Below are 19,704 nucleotides of genomic sequence, written 5' to 3'. Positions count from 1 at the left end.
TCAACCAGAGCAAATGCAAAGTAATGAGGATGGGACAAAGGGAGAGGCGACCTCAATATCGTACATAAAGATAAAACTAGAATATCCATTTCGGGTCTGGTCACTGCACCTAAAGAAGCACACATATAAATCGGAGATAATGTCTAGAGAAGGACAAACAAAAAACGGGAACAAAATGAAGAGGACTAAGCTACAGGAAAAGGCTTAACGGGCTTAGATTTACACATCTTAGACGAGAGTGATGGGTGACCTGATTACAACCCTAAAGTTTTAAAAAGATATTAATGACGTGGCGGAGAGATGCAAGGATACTGCAACTAGATGATATAACATGAAATCAAATAAGACACTTGTAGTTATGGATGTAAGTATAAGAGTGGTGAATGAATGTATAGCGATCCACCGTAGCTCCACAGTCTTGCCTTACTGACACAGGTCACAGCGGGTAACCTTACTTGACCTAATCCCCAGATAAATAAGTTTGATAGCCTCACCCACAGCCCCACCTGTAATATTACTCCATGACACTCATACTCGATGTTCGGCAGTGGCAGATCAAAAGATGCCACTGTAATTATAGTTTACCTGACCCTTTCCGTAAGAAGAGCCGCTTTCAGTACAACAGCATACGAATGAAACAAATTGACTGATGACGGTTAATGCAGACAGCATACATCAATTCAACAAGTTATATGATAGAGAATTCTCAAGAGATGGGCCCCAACACTGGAAAAAGAAAACAGAATAAGAAGGTAACTACAAACAGTAACTTATCTGAAAATGGAGTAGCGGTGCAAACCATACCCATAATGTAGATACATTAGCCTTTGCAAACTTATTCTGCTCTCCGTTTAGAAATAACTTCTTTATTTTAATCTTAAGCTTATCCCTACTGCTGGAAAACGTTTTAGATTATTGATCACTTCATTAGACATAAAATAATGAAGATATAGTACGTGACACCTGGGCGATGGTCGTCAGTTGGCGGATGTGTTAAAACGCGACCACAACACAGGTGGACGACTGCTGCCTGGAAGGCTGAACTCCTGCTGCTACATAATACCTTAACAGGATTACTGCATCACCATCGTTAAGCTGTAGGCGCCCCAGAGGCATCTAGTTTACACCACTGTCAAGTTTCATCGTCTAAACAAATGGCTGGAAGTCGTTTTCACAAGATTGGAACAATATTTACGAGGTATGTTTCTGCATGTTTAGGGTCCTCACCATGAAATAATGGTACCATAATGGGGATTAATTTCAGGTTGGTTATGGTGTGGGAGGAGAGGACCCATGGTTAGGTTAGGTATGGTTGATTGCCTTAACTAAACACTGGTGTAGACTTAACATTTAGGATAGACCATCAGCCCTATCACGACCTAAGTAGTTGAAGTTAAAGTTTTTATTTTCACATCACAAGAGTAGATATTCGTATTTCTTATATTTGCAGAAATTTTAGTGTTTTAGTAAAAATCGTAAAACCTAGTAAAAGAATGGAAATCTAGAAAAAATAGATATTGGAAATAGTATTTGACAAATTGATTTCGAATAGTCAGCAAATAATCAGGGTTAAATTATCCCCGATTGACTTTTTGATATGCTTTATTTTGCATTGATAGTATACTATGATTAGAGTGTACTGCACTGAGAAGTGGGACGTTGTCATGCAATAATAAGAAAGTGTGGGGAGGGCTTTACAGAACTGGAAACATTTGGGATTGATAAAAATGGTGAAACATGTATAGATAATTAGATTACCTGAACCAGAAAAAAAATAGATAAAAGATATGAAAGTCAGTAGAGCCCATGAATTAGCAAGAAACTAGATGAAAGATAAAAAGATTAGCAGAATTAAGATTAATCTTAACCTTTAGGTGGCAGTTGGCCTCATTTGAGGATCCACAGGGGGGAAAGCAGTTGACTTCAAATGAGGATTAGTTCTTGAACAAACTACCTTTACAGTGATTAGTTCTTGAACTGGCTACCTTTACAGTGATTCCAGACACTACTGCCTAAACTCTTCACATGTGCTGTATTAAATAGATATGTGGAAATGTCAATGATTCCTTTACGAGATATGTATGCTTGAATTACTGAGTGATTTTTGTTACTGGGTCACTCCCATAAAATGCTAGATCTTTCTTTTGTAAAACCAATGATAATCATCTTCATGTATGATAACAAAAAGTCCCCTTCCAGGATCCACTAGGGAGGTGCATAATTTTGGGTGTTATTATGTAAGACAGCATCCAGATTTATGTCGAGGTTGATTATCTGTAGTGTTTTACCTACCATGTTTTTTCTCAAAGTCAGGAAAAGTTCCAAATGGCTGAAAGTGTCCCATTGTAACACTGATATTCAAGAAAGGTAACAAGTCACTGTCTGGGAATTATTGTCCAATTAACTTCATGTCTACTGTTGGAAAACTTATGGAAATTATTATTTGAGACGGTGTTAATCGTTTAGAGGACTACCACTTGACACATGACTCATAGCAAGGTTTTTGATGAAATTACTTGTGTAACAAATCTCCTTGATGTCTGTTATTTTATGATTGATATATATAATAAAAGTAAAGCCAAAACTCCATACCACACAACTCATTTGATATTCCCAGAAAAACTTGAAGTACCATCATATGCATGGCAGCAATGCAGCCCAAGTTAAAGAGTATGCAGTACTGGTGATAAACGGTGTTCACTCAGCAGGTTTAGTTGTAAATAATTTTCATCAGCTTATTATGTTCTAGTTAATCATGAGAAAAGATAAGATTTTTTCCCCCAATCAGTGGTTACAAGTATGGTGATATACCTATAGTTTGTTTTGCTGTTCATGTACTAGACACACTATTAGCCTCTCTGGGAGAATATGGAATTTACTGATACAAAAGAAGGCAAGGCACTTGTAAAACATTAAGAGCCCATGAAATATCAAGAAAGCCCGAGGAACCCTCATCTAGCCCCATCTAGCAGCTAAAATGATTGTTGAAATATGCCAGCATTATATTTGTCTCCTACTGGGATTGCATAGCAATTCGCTGTGATTACAATTTGTGTGTTATGGTGTGAGAATTTTACTCTTGTGTTGCCCAGTCTCTAAACTTTGTTTTTTATGTACCATGCCCTTACTCCAATGTACACACACACACACACACACACACCCACACATCATAAGCCATGTATAGCATGGTAAGTATTCATGCAGGGTGAGAAACGTACGAGGAATGGAGTGAATTGAACGATGTGGTATACCTGGATCGATGTGCTGTCAATGGACTAAACTAGGGTATGTGAAATGTCTGGGGTGTTACAGAAGTGGTGAAGTAAACTTTAACTCCAGTGTTAATGTAAGGTAAAGGAGTGGAAGTTTATTCATGAACAGCTGCAGAAAAGCAGTCATATATGATTAATTTCATACCAGATCTGTAAGGACAAATTATTGAAATATTTAATGATATACTACGGTGAAAAGGATTGTAGCAGCAGCTTACTAAACTGTCAGTATGTTGTACTTGTAAAGTAGTGTCTGTAAATGATGGCAGGTCTATGAAACATACTTTTGGAAATTGAGGTGGCCCCTCTCACTTTCCATGATGCTCTGCCATGATAAACATACAACTGAAGCAGCAAATACTGAGGTAGATTTGAATTAGATAAACCTCTAATAGGGCTTTGTAACAAGAATATTTGACATTGATTTTCCATTGCAAAGATATAGCCAAAGTTCATAATTCAGTATAACTATTGTATGTAGATTGAGTGAATTGAAATTAATTGTGAGAACTATATTTTTCATTTTCATTCATTTAACTACCTCTCATTTTAAAACTTTGATATATGAACAAAATTGATTATTTCTACTTTTTATTGTGCTTTTTTTCTATTATACTAAATCATGTTTCCCATGTCAGCGAGGAAGCAAATGAAGAATGGACCATCCACTCATATATACATCATTTTTTCATCATTATACTTTCTCGCTGTCTCCCGTGTTAGCGAGGTAGCGCAAGGAAACAGATGAAAGAATAGCCCAAACCACCCACATACACATGCATATGCATACACACCCACACATGCACATATACATACCTATACATTTTGGTGTATACATAGATATACATACTCAGACATATACATCTATACACATGTACATATTCATACTTGATGCCTTCATCCATTCCCATCACACCCTGCCATACATGAAATGGCACCCCCCTCCCCCCACACACGTGCACGTTAGCGCTAGGAAAAGACAACAAAGGCCACATTCATGCACACTCAGTCTCTAGCTGTCATGTATGATGCACCGAAACCACAGCTCCCTCTCCACATCCAGGCCCCACAGAACTTTCCATGGTTTACCCCAGACGCTTCACATGCCCTGGTTCAATCCATTGACAGTACGTTGACCCCGGTATACCACATCGTTCCAGTTCACTCTATTCCTCGCACGCCTTTCACCCTCCTGCATGTTCAGGCCCCGATCACTCAAAATCTTTTTCACTCCATCTTTCCACCTCCAATTTGGTCTCCCACTTGTCCTCATTCCCTCCACCTCCGACACATATATCCTCTTGGTCAATCTTTCCTCACTCATTCTCTCCATGTGCCCAAACCATTTCAAAACACCCTCTTCTGCTCTCTCAACCACACTCTTTTTATTTCCACACATCTCTCTTACCCTTACATTGCTTACTCGATCAAACCACCTCACACCACACATTGTCCTCAGACATCTCATTTCCAGCACATCCACCCTCCTGCGCACAACTCTATCCATAGCCCACGCCTCGCAACCTTACAACATTGTTGGAACCACTATTCCTTCAAAGATAGCCATTTTTGCTTTCCGAGATAATGTTCTCGACTTCCACACATTCTTCAAGGCTCCCAGGATTTTCACCCCCTCCCCCACCATATGATTCACTTCCGCTTCCATGGTTCCATCCGCTGCCAGATCCACTCCCAGATATCTAAAACACTTTACTTCCTCCAGTTTTTCTCCATTCAAACTTACCTCCCAATTGACTTGACCCTCAACCCTACTGTACCTAATAACCTTGCTCTTATTCACATTTACTCTTAACTTTCTTCTTTCACACACTTTACCAAACTCAGTCACCAGCTTCTGCAGTTTCTCACATGAATCAGCCACAAGTGCTGTATCATCAGCGAACAACAACTGACTCACTTCCCAAGCTCTCTCATCCCCAACAGACTGTACACTTGTCCCTCTTTCCAAAACTCTTGCATTCACCTCCCTAACAACCCCATCCATAAACAAATTAAACAACCACGGAGACATCACACACCCCTGCCGCAAACCTACATTCACTGAGAACCAATCACTTTCCTCTCTTACTACACGTACACATGCCTTACATCCTCGATAAAAACTTTTCACTGCTTCTAACAACAAGCCACCCACACCATATATATATATATATATATATATATATATATATATATATATATATATATATATATTATCCCTGGGGATAGGGGAGAAAGAATACTTCCCACGTATTCCCTGCGTGTCGTAGAAGGCGACTAAAAGGGGAGGGAGCGGGGGGCTGGATATCCTCCCCTCTCATTTTTTTTTTTTTTTTTTTTTAATTTTCCAAAAGAAGGAACAGAGAATTGGGCCAGGTGAGGGTATTCCCTCAAGGCCCAATCCTCTGTTCTTAACGCTACCTCGCTAATGCGGGAAATGGCGAATAGTTTGAAAGAAAGAAAAGATATATATATATATATATATATATATATATATATATATATATATATATATATATATATATATATATATCTATATATTATTATTATTTATATTTTTTTTTATTATACTTTGTCGCTGTCTCCCGCGTTTGCGAGGTAGCGCAAGGAAACAGACGAAAGAAATGGCCCAACCCACCCCATACACATGTATACACATACGTCCACACGCAAATATACATACCTACACAGCTTTCCATGGTTCACCCCAGGCGCTTCACATGCCCTGATTCAATCTACTGACAGCACGTCAACCCCGGTATACCACATCGATCCAATTCACTCTATTCCTTGCCCTCCTTTCACCCTCCTGCATGTTCAGGCCCTGATCACACAAAATCTTTTTCACTCCATCTTTCCACCTCCAATTTGGTCTCCCACTTCTCCTCGTTCCCTCCACCTCCGACACATATATCCTCTTGGTCAATCTTTCCTCACTCATTCTCTCCATGTGCCCAAACCATTTCAAAACACCCTCTTCTGCTCTCTCAACCACGCTCTTTTTATTTCCACACATCTCTCTTACCCTTACGTTACTTACTCGATCAAACCACCCTCACACCACACATTGTCCTCAAACATCTCATTTCCAGCACATCCATCCTCCTGCGCACAACTCTATCCATAGCCCATGCCTTGCAGCCATACAACATTGTTGGAACAACTATTCCTTCAAACATACCCATTTTTGCTTTCCGAGATAATGTTCTCGACTTCCACACATTCTTGAAGGCTGCCAGGATTTTCGCCCCCTTCCCCACCCTCTGATCTACTTCCGCTTCCATGGTTCCATCCGCTGCCAGATCCACTCCCAGATATCTAAAATACTTTACTTCCTCCAGTTTTTCTCCATTCAAACTTACCTCCCAATTGACTTGACCCTCAACCCTACTGTACCTAATTACCTTGCTCTTATTCACATTTACTCTTAACTTTCTTCTTTCACACACTTTAACAAACTCAGTCACCAGCCTCTGCAGTTTCTCAGATGAGTCAGCCACCAGCGCTATATCATCAGCGAACAACAACTGACTCACTTCCCAAGCTCTCTCATCCCCATCAGACTTCATACTTGCCCCTCTTTCCAAAACTCTTGCATTTACCTCCCTAACAACCCCATCCATAAACAAATTAAACAACCATGGAGACATCACACACCCCTGCCGCAAACCTACATTCACTGAGAACCAGTCACTTTCCTCTCTTCCTACACGTACACATGCCTTACATCCTCGATAAAAACTTTTCACTGCTTCTAACAACTTGACACCCACACCATATATTCTCAATACCTTCCACAGAGCATCTCTATCAACTCTATCATATGCCTTCTCCAGATCCATAAATGCTATGTACAAATCCATTTGCTTTTCTAAGTATTTCTCACATACATTCTTCAAAGTAAACACCTGATCCACACATCCTCTACCACTTCTGAAACCACACTGCTCTTCCCCAATCTGATGCTCTGTACATGCCTTCACCCTCTCAATCAATACCGTCCCATATGATTTACCAGGAATACTCAACAAACTTATACCTCTGTAATTTGAGCACTCACTCTTATCCCCTTTGCCTTTGTACAATATATTGTATATATATATATATATATATATATATATATATTATTTATATTTATTTTGCTTTGTCGCTGTCTCCCACGTTTGCGAGGTAGCGCAAGGAAACAGACGAAAGAAATGGCCCAACCCACCCCCCTAAACACATGTATAAACATACACGTCCACACACTCAAATATACATACCCATACATCTCAGTGTACTCATATATATACACACACAGACACATACATATATACCCATGCACATAATTCACACTGTCTGCCTTTATTCATTCCCATTGACCTCGCCACACATGGAATAACATCCCCCTCCCTCTCATGTGTGCGAGGTAGCGCTAGGAAAAGACAACAGAGGCCCCATTCGTTCACACTCAGTCTCTAGCTGTCATGCAATAATGCCCGAAACCACAGCTCCCTTTCCACATCCAGGCCCCACAGAACTTTTCATGGTTTACCCCAGACGCTTCAAATGTCCTGATTCAATCCATTGACAGCACGTCAGCCCCGGTATACCACATCGATCCAATTCACTCTATTCCTTGCCCGCCTTTCACCCTCCTGTATGTTCAGGCCCCGATCACTCAAAATCTTTTTCACTCCATCTTTCCACCTCCAATTTGGTCTCCCACTTCTCCTCGTTCCCTCCACCTCCAACACATATATCCTCTTGGTCAATCTTTCCTCACTCATTCTCTCCATGTGCCCAAACCATTTCAAAACACCCTCTTCTGCTCTCTCAACCACGCTCTTTTTATTTCCACACATCTCTCTTACCCTTACATTACTTACTCGATCAAACCACCTCACACCACACATTGTCCTCAAACATCTCATTTGCAGCACATCCACCCTCCTGCACACAACTCTATCCATAGCCCATGCCTCGCAACCATACAACATTGTTGGAACCACTATTCCTTCAAACATACCCATTTTTGCTTTCCGAGATAATGTTCTCGACTTCCACACATTCTTGAAGGCTCCCAGGATTTTTGCCCCCTCCCCCACCCTATGATTCACTTCCGCTTCCATGGTTCCATCTGCTGCCAGATCCACTCCCAGATATCTAAAACACTTTACTTCCTCCAGTTTTTCTCCATTAAAACTTACCTCCCAATTGACTTGACCCTCAACCCTACTGTACCTAATAACCTTGCTCTTATTCACATTTACTCTTAACTTTCTTCTTTCACACACTTTACCAAACTCAGTCACCAGCTTCTGCAGTTTCTCACATGAATCAGCCACCAGTGCTGTATCATCAGCGAACAACAACTGACTCACTTCCCAAGCTCTCTCATCCCCAACAGACTGTACACTTGTCCCTCTTTCCAAAACTCTTGCATTCACCTCCCTAACAACCCCATCCATAAACAAATTAAATAACCATGGAGACATCACACACCCCTGCCGCAAACCTCCATTCACTGAGAACCAATCACTTTCCTCTCTTCTTACACGTACACATGCCTTACTTCCTCGGTAAAAACTTTTCACTACTTCCAACAACTTGCCTCCCACACCATATATTCTTAATACCTTCCAGAGAGCATCTCTATCACACTATCATATGCCTTCTCCAGATCCCTAAATGCTACATACAAATCCATTTGCTTTTCTAAGTATTTCTCACATACATTCTTCAAAGCAAACACCTTATCCACACATCCTCTATCACTTCTGAAACCACACTGCTCTTCCCCAATCTGATGCTCTGTACATGCCTTCATCCTCTCAATCAATACCCTCCCATATGATTTACCAGGAATACTCAACAAACTTATACCTCTGAGTTTGGAAAAGTGTGTGGAAGAAGAAAGTTAAGAGTAAATGTGAATAAGAGCAAGGTTATTAGGTACAGTAGGGTTGAGGGTCAAGTCAATTGGGAGGTGAGTTTGAATGGAGAAAAACTGGAGGAAGTGAAGTGTTTTAGATATCTGGGAGTGGATCTGGCAGCGGATGGAACCATGGAAGCGGAAGTGGATCATAGGGTGGGGGAGGGGGCGAAAATTCTGGGGGCCTTGAAGAATGTGTGGAAGTCGAGAACATTATCTCGGAAAGCAAAAATGGGTATGTTTGAAGGAATAGTGGTTCCAACAATGTTGTATGGTTGCGAGGTGTGGGCTATGGATAGAGTTGTGCGCAGGAGGATGGATGTGCTGGAAATGAGATGTTTGAGGACAATGTGTGGTGTGAGGTGGTCTGATCGAGTGAGTAACGTAAGGGTAAGAGAGATGTGTGGAAATAAAAAGAGCGTGGTTGAGAGAGCAGAAGAGGGTGTTTTGAAGTGGTTTGGGCACATGGAGAGGATGAGTGAGGAAAGATTGACCAAGAGGATATATGTGTCGGAGGTGGAGGGAACAAGGAGAAGAGGGAGACCAAATTGGAGGTGGAAAGATGGAGTGAAAAAGATTTTGTGTGATCGGGGCCTGAACATGCAGGAGGGTGAAAGGAGGGCAAGGAATAGAGTGAATTGGAGCGATGTGGTATACCGGGGTTGACGTGCTGTCTGTGGATTGAAGCAAGGCATGTGAAGCGTCTGGGGTAAACCATGGAAAGCTGTGTAGGTATGTATATGTGCGTGTGTGGACGTATGAATATACATGTTTATGGGGGGTTGTTGGGCCATTTCTTTCGTCTGTTTCCTTGCGCTACCTCGCAAACGCGGGAGACAGCGACAAAGTATAATAAAAAAATAAAATATATATATATATATATATATATATATATATATATATATATATATATATATATATATATATTCTTTCTTTTCTTTTATTTTTTTCAAACTATTCGCCATTTCCCACATTAGCCAGGTAGCATTAAGAACAGAGGACTGGGCCTTTGAGGGAATGTCCTCACTTGGCCACCTTCTCTGTTCCTTCTTTTGGAAAATAAAAAAAAAAACGAGAGGGGAGGATTTCCAGCCCCCCGCTCCCTCCCCTTTTAGTCGCCCCCTATGACACACAGGGAATACGTGGGAAGTATTCTTTCTCCCCTATATATCCCTGTATATCCCTGGGGATAGGGGAGAAAGAATACATATATATATATATATATATATATATATATATATATATATATATGTAGGTTTGCGGCAGGGGTGTGTGATGTCTCCATGGTTGTTTAATTTGTTTATGGATGGGGTTGTAAGGGAGGTAAATGCAAGAGTCCTGGAAAGAGGGGCAAGTATGAAGTCTGTTGGGGATGAGAGAGCTTGGGAAGTGAGTCAGTTGTTGTTCGCTGATGATACAGCGCTGGTGGCTGATTCATGTGAGAAACTGCAGAAGCTGGTGACTGAGTTTGGTAAAGTGTGTGGAAGAAGAAAGTTGAGAGTAAATGTGAATAAGAGCAAGGTTATTAGGTACAGTAGGGGTGAGGGTCAAGTCAATTGGGAGGTGAGTTTGAATGGAGAAAAACTGGAGGAAGTGAAGTGTTTTAGATATCTGGGAGTGGATCTGTCAGCGGATGGAACCATGGAAGCGGAAGTGGATCATAGGGTGGGGGAGGGGGCGAAAATTTTGGGAGCCTTGAAAAATGTGTGGAAGTCGAGAACATTATCTCGGAAAGCAAAAATGGGTATGTTTGAGGGAATAGTGGTTCCAACAATGTTGTATGGTTGCGAGGCGTGGGCTATGGATAGAGATGTGCGCAGGAGGATGGATGTGCTGGAAATGAGATGTTTGAGGACAATGTGTGGTGTGAGGTGGTTTGATCGAGTAAGTAACGTAAGGGTAAGAGAGATGTGTGGAAATAAAAAGAGCGTGGTTGAGAGAGCAGAAGAGGGTGTTTTGAAATGGTTTGGGCACATGGAGAGAATGAGTGAGGAGAGATTGACCAAGAGGATATATGTGTCGGAGGTGGAGGGAACGAGGAGAAGAGGGAGACCAAATTGGAGGTGGAAAGATGGAGTGAAAAAGATTTTGTGTGATCGGGGCCTGAACATGCAGGAGGGTGAAAGGAGGGCAAGAAATAGAGTGAATTGGTGTCATGTGGTATACAGGGGTTGACGTGCTGTCAGTGGATTGAAGCAAGGCATGTGAAGCGTCTGGGGTAAACCATGGAAAGCTGTGTAGGTATGTATATTTGCGTGTGTGGACGTGTGTATGTACATGTGTATGGGGGGGGGTTGGGCCATTTCTTTCGTCTGTTTCCTTGCGCTACCTCGCAAACGCGGGAGACAGCGACAAAGTATAAAAAAAAAAAAAAAAAAAATATGGGCTATGGATAGAGTAGTGCGCAGGAGGATGGATGTGCTGGAAATGAGATGTTTGAGGACAATGTGTGGTGTGAGGTGGTTTGATCGAGTGAGTAACGTAAGGGTAAGAGAGATGTGTGGAAATAAAAAGAGCGTGGTTGAGAGAGCAGAAGAGGGTGTTTTGAAGTGGTTTGGGCAAATGGAGAGAATGAGTGAGGAAAGATTGACCAAGAGGATATATGTGTCGGAGGTGGAGGGAACGAGGAGAAGAGGGAGACCAAATTGGAGGTGGAAAGATGGAGTGAAAAAGATTTTGTGTGATCGGGGCCTGAACATGCAGGAGGGTGAAAGGAGGGCAAGGAATAGAGTGAATTGGAGCGATGTGGTATACCGGGGTTGACGTGCTGTCAGTGGATTGAATCAAGGCATGTGAAGCGGCTGGGGTAAACCATGGAAAGCTGTGTAGGTGTGTATATTTGCGTGTGTGGACGTATGTATATACATGTGTATGGGGGTGGGTTGGGCCATTTCTTTCGTCTGTTTCCTTGCGCTACCTCGCAAACGCGGGAGACAGCGACAAAGTATAATATAAATATATATATATATATATTTTTTTTTTTTGCCGCTGTCTCCCGCGTTTGCGAGGTAGCGCAAGGAAACAGACAAAAGAAATGGCCCAACCCACCCCCATACACATGTACATACATACGTCCACACACGCAAATATACATACCTACACAGCTTTCCATGGTTTACCCGAGACGCTTCACATGCCCTGATTCAATCCACTGACAGCACGTCAACCCCGGTATACCACATCGATCCAATTCACTCTATTCCTTGCCCTCCTTTCACCCTCCTGCATGTTCAGGCCCCGATCACACAAAATCTTTTTCACTCCATCTTTCCACCTCCAATTTGGTCTCCCACTTCTCCTCGTTCCCTCCACCTCCGACACATATATCCTCTTGGTCAATCTTTCCTCACTCATTCTCTCCATGTGCCCAAACCATTTCAAAACACCCTCTTCTGCTCTCTCAACCACGCTCTTTTTATTTCTACACATCTCTCTTACCCTTATGTTACTTACTTGATCAAACCACCTCACACCACACATTGTCCTCAAACATCTCATTTCCAGCACATCCATCCTCCTGCGCACAACTCTATCCATAGCCCATGCCTCGCAACCATACAACGTTGTTGGAACCACTATTCCTTCAAACATACCCATTTTTTTTGCTTTCTGAGATAATGTTCTCGACTTCCACACATTCTTCAAGGCTCCCAGGATTTTCGCCCCCTCCCCCACCCTATGATCCACTTCCGCTTCCATGGTTCCATCCGCTGCCAGATCCACTCCCAGATATCTAAAACACTTTACTTCCTCCAGTTTTTCTCCATTCAAACTTACCTCCCAATTGACTTGACCCTCAACCCTACTGTACCTAATAACCTTGCTCTTATTCACATTTACTCTTAACTTTCTTCTTTCACACACTTTACCAAACTCAGTCACCAGCTTCTGCAGTTTTTCACATGAATCAGCCACCAGCGCTGTATCATCAGTGAACAACAACTGACTCACTTCCCAAGCTCTCTCATCCACAACAGACTTCATACTTGTCCCTCTTTCCAAAACTCTTGCATTCACCTCCCTAACAACCCCATCCATAAACAAATTAAACAACCATGGAGACATCACACACCCCTACCGCAAACCTACATTCACTGAGAACCAATCACTTTCCTCTCTTCCTACACGTACACATGCCTTACATCCTCGAAAAAAAGTTTTCACTGCTTCTAACAACTTGCCTCCCACACCATATATTCTTAATACCTTCCAGAGAGCATCTCTATCAACTGTATCATATGCCTTCCAATTCACTCTATTTCTTGCATGCCTTTCACCCTCCTGCATGTTTAGGCCCTGATCACTCAAAATCTTTTTCACTCCATCTCTCCACCTCCAATTTGGTCTCCCACTTCTCATTCCCTCCACCTCTGACACATATATCCTCTTTGTCAATCTTTCCTCACTCATTCTCTCCATGTGACGAAACCATTTCAAAACACCCTCTTCTGCTCTCTCAACCATACTCTTTTTATTACCACACATCTCTCTTACCCTATTATTACTTACTTGATCAAACCACCTTACACCACATATTGTCCTCAAACATCTCATTTCCAGCACATCCACCCTCCTCCGCACAACTCTATCTATAGCCCACGACTCGTAACCATATAACATTGTTTTAACCTCTATTCCTTCAAACATACCCATTTTTGCTTTCCGAGATAATGTTCTCAACTTCCACACATTCTTCAACGGTCCCAGAACTTTCGCCCCCTCCTCTACCCTATGCTTCACTTCCGCTTCCATGGTTCCATCCACTGCCAAATCCACTCCCAGATATCTAAAACACTTCACTTCCTCCAGTTGACTTGTCCCTCAACCCTACTGTACCTAATAATCTTGCTCTTATTCACATTTACTCTCAACTTTCTGCTTTCTTAAACTTTACCAAACTCAGTCACCAGCTTCTGCAGTATCTCACACGAATCATCCACCAGCACTGTATCATCAGCGAACATCAACTGACTCACTTCCCAAGCTCTCTCATCCACAACAGACTACATACTTGCATTCACCTCCCTAGCAACCCCAACCATAAACAAATTTTACAACCATGGAGACATCACACACCCCTGCTGCAAACCAACATTCACTGAGAACCAATCACTTTCCTCTCTTCTTACACGTACACATGCCTTACATCCTAGATAAAAACTTCTTTACCTTCCACAGAGCATCTCTGTCAACTCTATCATATGCCTTCTCCAGATCCATAAATGCTACATACAAATCCATTTGCCTTTCTAAGTATTTCTCACATTCTTCAAAGCAAACACCTGATCCACACATCCTCTACCACTTCTGAAACCACACTGCTTTTCCCCAGTCTGATGCTCTGTACATGCCTTCACCCTCTCAATCAATATCCTCCCATGTAATTTCCCAGGAATACTCAACAAACCTATACCTCTGTAATTTGAGCACACTTTTATCCCCTTTGCCTTTGTACAATGGCAATATGCAAGCATTCCGCCAATCCTTATGCACCTAACCATGAGTCATACATACATTAAATAACCTTACCAACCAGTCAACAATACAGTCACCCCCTTTTTTAATAAATTCCACTGCAATACCATCCAAACCTGCTGCCTTGCTGGCTTTCATCTTCCACAAAGCTTTTACTACCTCTTCTCTCTTTACCAAATCATTATCCCTAACCCTCTCACTTTGCACACCACCTCGACCAAAACGTCCTATATCTGCCACTCTATCATCAAACACATTCAACAAACCTTCAAAATACTCACTCCATCTCCTTCTCTCACATCACCACTACTTGATACTACCTCCCCGTTAGCCTCCCTTCACTGAAGTTCCCATTTGTTTCCTTGTCTTATGCACTTTATTTCCTCCTTTCAAAACATCTTTTTATTCTCCCTAAAATTCAATGATACTCTCTCATCCCAACTCTCATTTGCCCACTTTTTCACCTCTTGTACCTTTCTCTTGACCTCCTTCCTCTTTCTTTTATACAGCTCCCATTCATTTGCATTATTTCCCCGCAAAAATCGTCCAAATGCCTCTCTCTTCTCTTTCACTAACAACCTTACTTCTTCATCCCACCACTCACTACCCATCCTAATCTGCCCACCTCCCACGCTTTTCATGCCACAAGCATCTTTTGCGCAAGCCATCAGTGCTTCCCTAAATACATCCCATTCCTCCCCCACTCCCCTTACCTCCTTTGTTCTCACCTTTTTCCATTCTGTACTCATTCTCTCCTGGTACTTCCTCACACAAGTCTCCTTCCCAAGCTCACTTACTCTCACCACTCTCTTCACCCCAACATTCTCTCTTCTTTTTTGAAAACCTCCACAAATCTTCACTTTCACCTCTACAAGATAATGATCAGACATCCCTCCAGTTGCACCTCTCAGCACATTAACATCCAAAAGTCAGTCTTTCATGCGCCTATCAATTAATATGTAATCCAATAATGCTGTCTGGCCATCTCTCCTTCTTACATACATATACTTACGTACGTCTCTCTTTTTAAACCAGGTATTCCCAATCACCAGTCCTTTTTCAGCACACAAATCTACAAGCTCCTAACCATTTCCATTTACAACACTGAACACCCCATGTACACCAATTATTCCCTCAACTGCCACATTACTCACCTTTGCATTATCACCCATCGCTATAACCCGGTCTCGTGCATCAAAACTACTAACACACTCACTCAGCTGCTTCCAAAACACTTGCCTCTCATGATCTTTCTTCTCATGCCCAGGTGCATATGCACCAATGATCACCCATCTCTCTCTATCCACTTTCAGTTTTACCCATATCAATCTAGAGTTTACTTTCTTACACTCTATCACATACTCCCACCACTTCTGTTTCAGGAGTAGTGCTACTCCTTCCCTTGCTCTTGTCCTCTCACTAACCTCTTGACTTCACTCCCAAGACATTCCCAAACCACTCTTCCCTTTTACCCTTTAGCTTCGTTTCACTCAGAGCCAAAACATCCAAGTTCCTTTCCTCAAACATACTACCTATCTCTCCTTTTTTTCTCATCTTGGTTAACTACCTATCTCTCCTTTTTTTCTCATCTTGGTTAACTACCTATCTCTCCTTTTTTTCTCATCTTGGTTACATCCACACACTTTTAGACACCCCAATCTGAGCCTTAGAGGAGGATGAGCACTCCCCGCGTGACTCCTTCTGTTTCCCCTTTTAGAAAGTTAAGATACAAGGAGGGGAGGGTTTCCAGCCCTGTGCTCCCGTCCCCTTTAGTCGCCTTCTATGACATGTGAGGAATGTGTGGGAAGTATTCTTTCTCCCCTATATATATTTATTTATTTATTTTTTTTTTTGCTTTGTCGCTGTCTCCCGCGTTTGCGAGGTAGCGCAAGGAAACAGACGAAAGAAATGGCCCAACCCACCCCCATACATATGTATATACATACGTCCACACACGCAAATATACATACCTACACAGCTTTCCATGGTTTACCCCAGACGCCTCACATGCCTTGATTCAATCCACTGACAGCACGTCAACCCCAGTATACCACATCGCTCCAATTCACTCTATTCCTTGCCCTCCTTTCACCCTCCTGCATGTTCAGGCCCCGATCACACAAAATCTTTTTCACTCCATCTTTCCACCTCCAATTTGGTCTCCCTCTTCTCCTCGTTCCCTCCACCTCCGACACATATATTCTCTTGGTCAATCTTTCCTCACTCATTCTCTCCATGTGCCCGACCATTTCAAAACACCCTCTTCTGCTCTCTCAACCACGCTCTTTTTATTTCCACACATCTCTCTTACCCTTACGTTACTTACTCGATCAAACCACCTCACACCACACATTGTCCTCAAACATCTCATTTCCAGCACATCCATCCTCCTGCGCACAACTCTATCCATAGCCCACGTCTCGCAACCATACAACATTGTTGGAACCACTATTCCTTCAAACATACCCATTTTTGCTTTCCGAGATAATGTTCTCGACTTCCACACATTCTTCAAGGCTCCCAGAATTTTCACCCTCTCCCCCACCCTATGATCCACTTCCGCTTCCATGGTTCCATCCGCTGCCAGATCCACTCCCAGATATCTAAAACACTTCACTTCCTCCAGTTTTTCTCCATTCAAACTCACCTCCCAATTGACTTGACCCTCAACCCTACTGTACTTATTTATTTATATATTCGTCTATTTATCTGTGTATCTGTCATTATTGACTCATTCCATATTCTTTGGGTTGGATCACTAGTTAAAGCTCCTGAAATCATTGAGACCAATGTGTTCATCTACATAACGTCTATACATGAGTGATCAAATCATGACATGCAAATGAATATCATAAGGTATAGAAGTAACTCCTGTAGTAGAAAGTGCCTAAACTGACAGTTGCTTATGCTAATGCAAACAAACTAGGTACCTGTGGTAAAATACTAGAATTTAAAGACTGTGTCAGAGATAGTAATCCAGGAGAGCAATGAATGAGTTCTGCAGGGTGAAAAGAGCAGTGAGAACAAATCAAGAGACATCACAAGTTAGGTTCAAATTGTTGGTTTTAGAATAACTAATCAGGCCAAGGAACTTGAAGGGAAGACCTCTTGAACAAGACAGAGAAATGTGAAATGAATAAGTGACAAATTTAGAATTTTATTTACATTGGTGAATTATGCAACACCAGTGTTAGAAGGGTGGCAGTGAGAGAAATCTTGGAAGGTATAAAGATTAACAGAAAATAAGGCAATTAATACAACTTTACTCATAGAGGGCACATAGACTAGATGATGTCTCCATATATGCCGAAGGTGCACACTGAGGTACTCACCAGGCCTCTTGAAGTACTATTCAGTAGGATTGTGGAGGGAGGGGTATTTAAAAAGTTCTGGAAGAGGATATTTGCCCTACCAATCTTTTAGAAAGGTAACTAGGAAATCACACTGAACTATGAGCCTATTTTTTTGATGAGTATAGTTTGTAAAACACTAGAAAAATTAATCTGAAAGCAAATAGGTGGCTACTAACAAAGGAGAACTTCTTAACTTGGATACATCACAAATTCACTAGAAAGAAGTCCTGCATCCTGAACTTGCTGGATTTTTATGATAAGGTGCACCTAGTCTTAAACCAGAGATGATTGGATAGACTACTGAAAAGCCTTTGACACTGTGCCCCATAGGAATTTGTTTAAGAGGGTAGAGCTGCAGGCAGAAATATAGGGTAAAATCTTTCATTGGATTTAATACTACCTATGTGGAAGGGAACAAAGGATGCAGGCAAGAGGCACATTCTCAAAATGGGCTGAGATTGTAAGTGGACTGCCACAGGGCTTGGTCTTGGGCCCAATTGCTATTCTTGGTGTATGTAAATGACTTGCCTGAATGACAATACTCATTGGTGGATGATGCCAAAATCATGAGCGATATGAGAAATGAAAACAATTGCATCATCTCACAGGGGGACCAGGAGAAATTCCAGAGTTGGTCTTATAAATGGATAATTAGAAGAAGACTTGAGTATGAATACTATTTAGTGGGAAATAAGTGCTATTCACGTCATATTTTAGACCAAACTTGATAATGCCTTTCAGGTCTAGTCACTGCATCTAAAGAAACACAAAGATAAGATATAATGAGAAAGGTCCATGAATTAGCAACCACTATTGAACTAGAATTAAGAGAGTTTAACTACATTGCCAGGTTGAAGGGCTACGCAGTTGTCCACAGTAGAGAATAAAAGAGGGGTTCCAAAATGAATAATAGAGTTAGTCACAGGGTGCCTTACCAGAGTTACCAGAAGCCTTGATCTGAAGGAGAGAAAGAGGATGCTAAGAAGGCTGTAAAGGTATACTGGTAAAGTGTAAGGAGGTGTATGGTTGGAATGGATAAGCAGAGAAACAATATCGGCAATTTGCAAAATTTTGCACAAATTTAAGAGTTTCTTGATAGTAAAGAAAAATTGAAGAGGTAAGGCTCCATGAGTGTAAAACTCTCTCCATAATGTACATTAAGGTAATTACACAAAGCGCTTCTATTGCATTTGATGCCAGTCATTGCTGCTGCATCTTTTATCTGAAATTTTCATGGTTCAGATCAATTCTCTGCATTAATCCATCTCTTCCATTGTTTGTTTCTTCTTGTACCTTCAGGTGTAATATTGTATTTCATATTAACCAACATGTCATCTGCCATTCATTATATGTTGCCATACAATTATTACAAGCTGTAATCCATGTTCCTTTGGAATGATTGCTTCCCACCACTCATAGCAATAAAGAGAAGTATATGAAATGCATTGGAAAGATGATATGATAACTGAGCTCTGTTGGTATATAGGCATTATAGCACTGAGTGATTTGCAGTTTGGATTTCAGCAGGATTTTAGCTAGGTTTCTTTGAAACATTTTAAGTATTAAATCAAGATTTAATGCAAAAGTGGTTGATGAATATGGTCTAAGAGTCATTATATATTTTCATTGTCCAGCAGTTTCTTTTGTGTTGGACAGAGTCTCTTTGGTTTTGTGTAGAACACTGTTCCTG

The 19,704-nt window shown here is 41.5% G+C and overlaps 1 protein-coding gene across 2 annotated transcripts in view; it reads left to right on the top strand.

The window, feature by feature from the left end:
* Positions 1–968: 968 nt before the first annotated feature.
* mRpS23 (mitochondrial ribosomal protein S23) overlaps positions 969–19,704 on the top strand; it is a 62,790-nt gene continuing 44,054 nt past the window's right edge. Inside the window, exon 1 of one of the 2 annotated variants that reach the window (XM_071679857.1) lies at positions 969–1,198. In XM_071679857.1, coding sequence (XP_071535958.1) covers positions 1,155–1,198 — 44 coding nt within the window. In that variant the 5' untranslated portion in view covers positions 969–1,154. The remainder of the gene's footprint in view (positions 1,199–19,704) is intronic. The other variant, XM_071679858.1, reaches the window with a different exon arrangement.

Source organism: Panulirus ornatus, chromosome 30 (genome assembly GCF_036320965.1).
Source record: "Panulirus ornatus isolate Po-2019 chromosome 30, ASM3632096v1, whole genome shotgun sequence".
NCBI lineage: Eukaryota > Metazoa > Arthropoda > Malacostraca > Decapoda > Palinuridae > Panulirus > Panulirus ornatus.
This window is presented reverse-complemented; position numbering and strand designations above follow the sequence as displayed.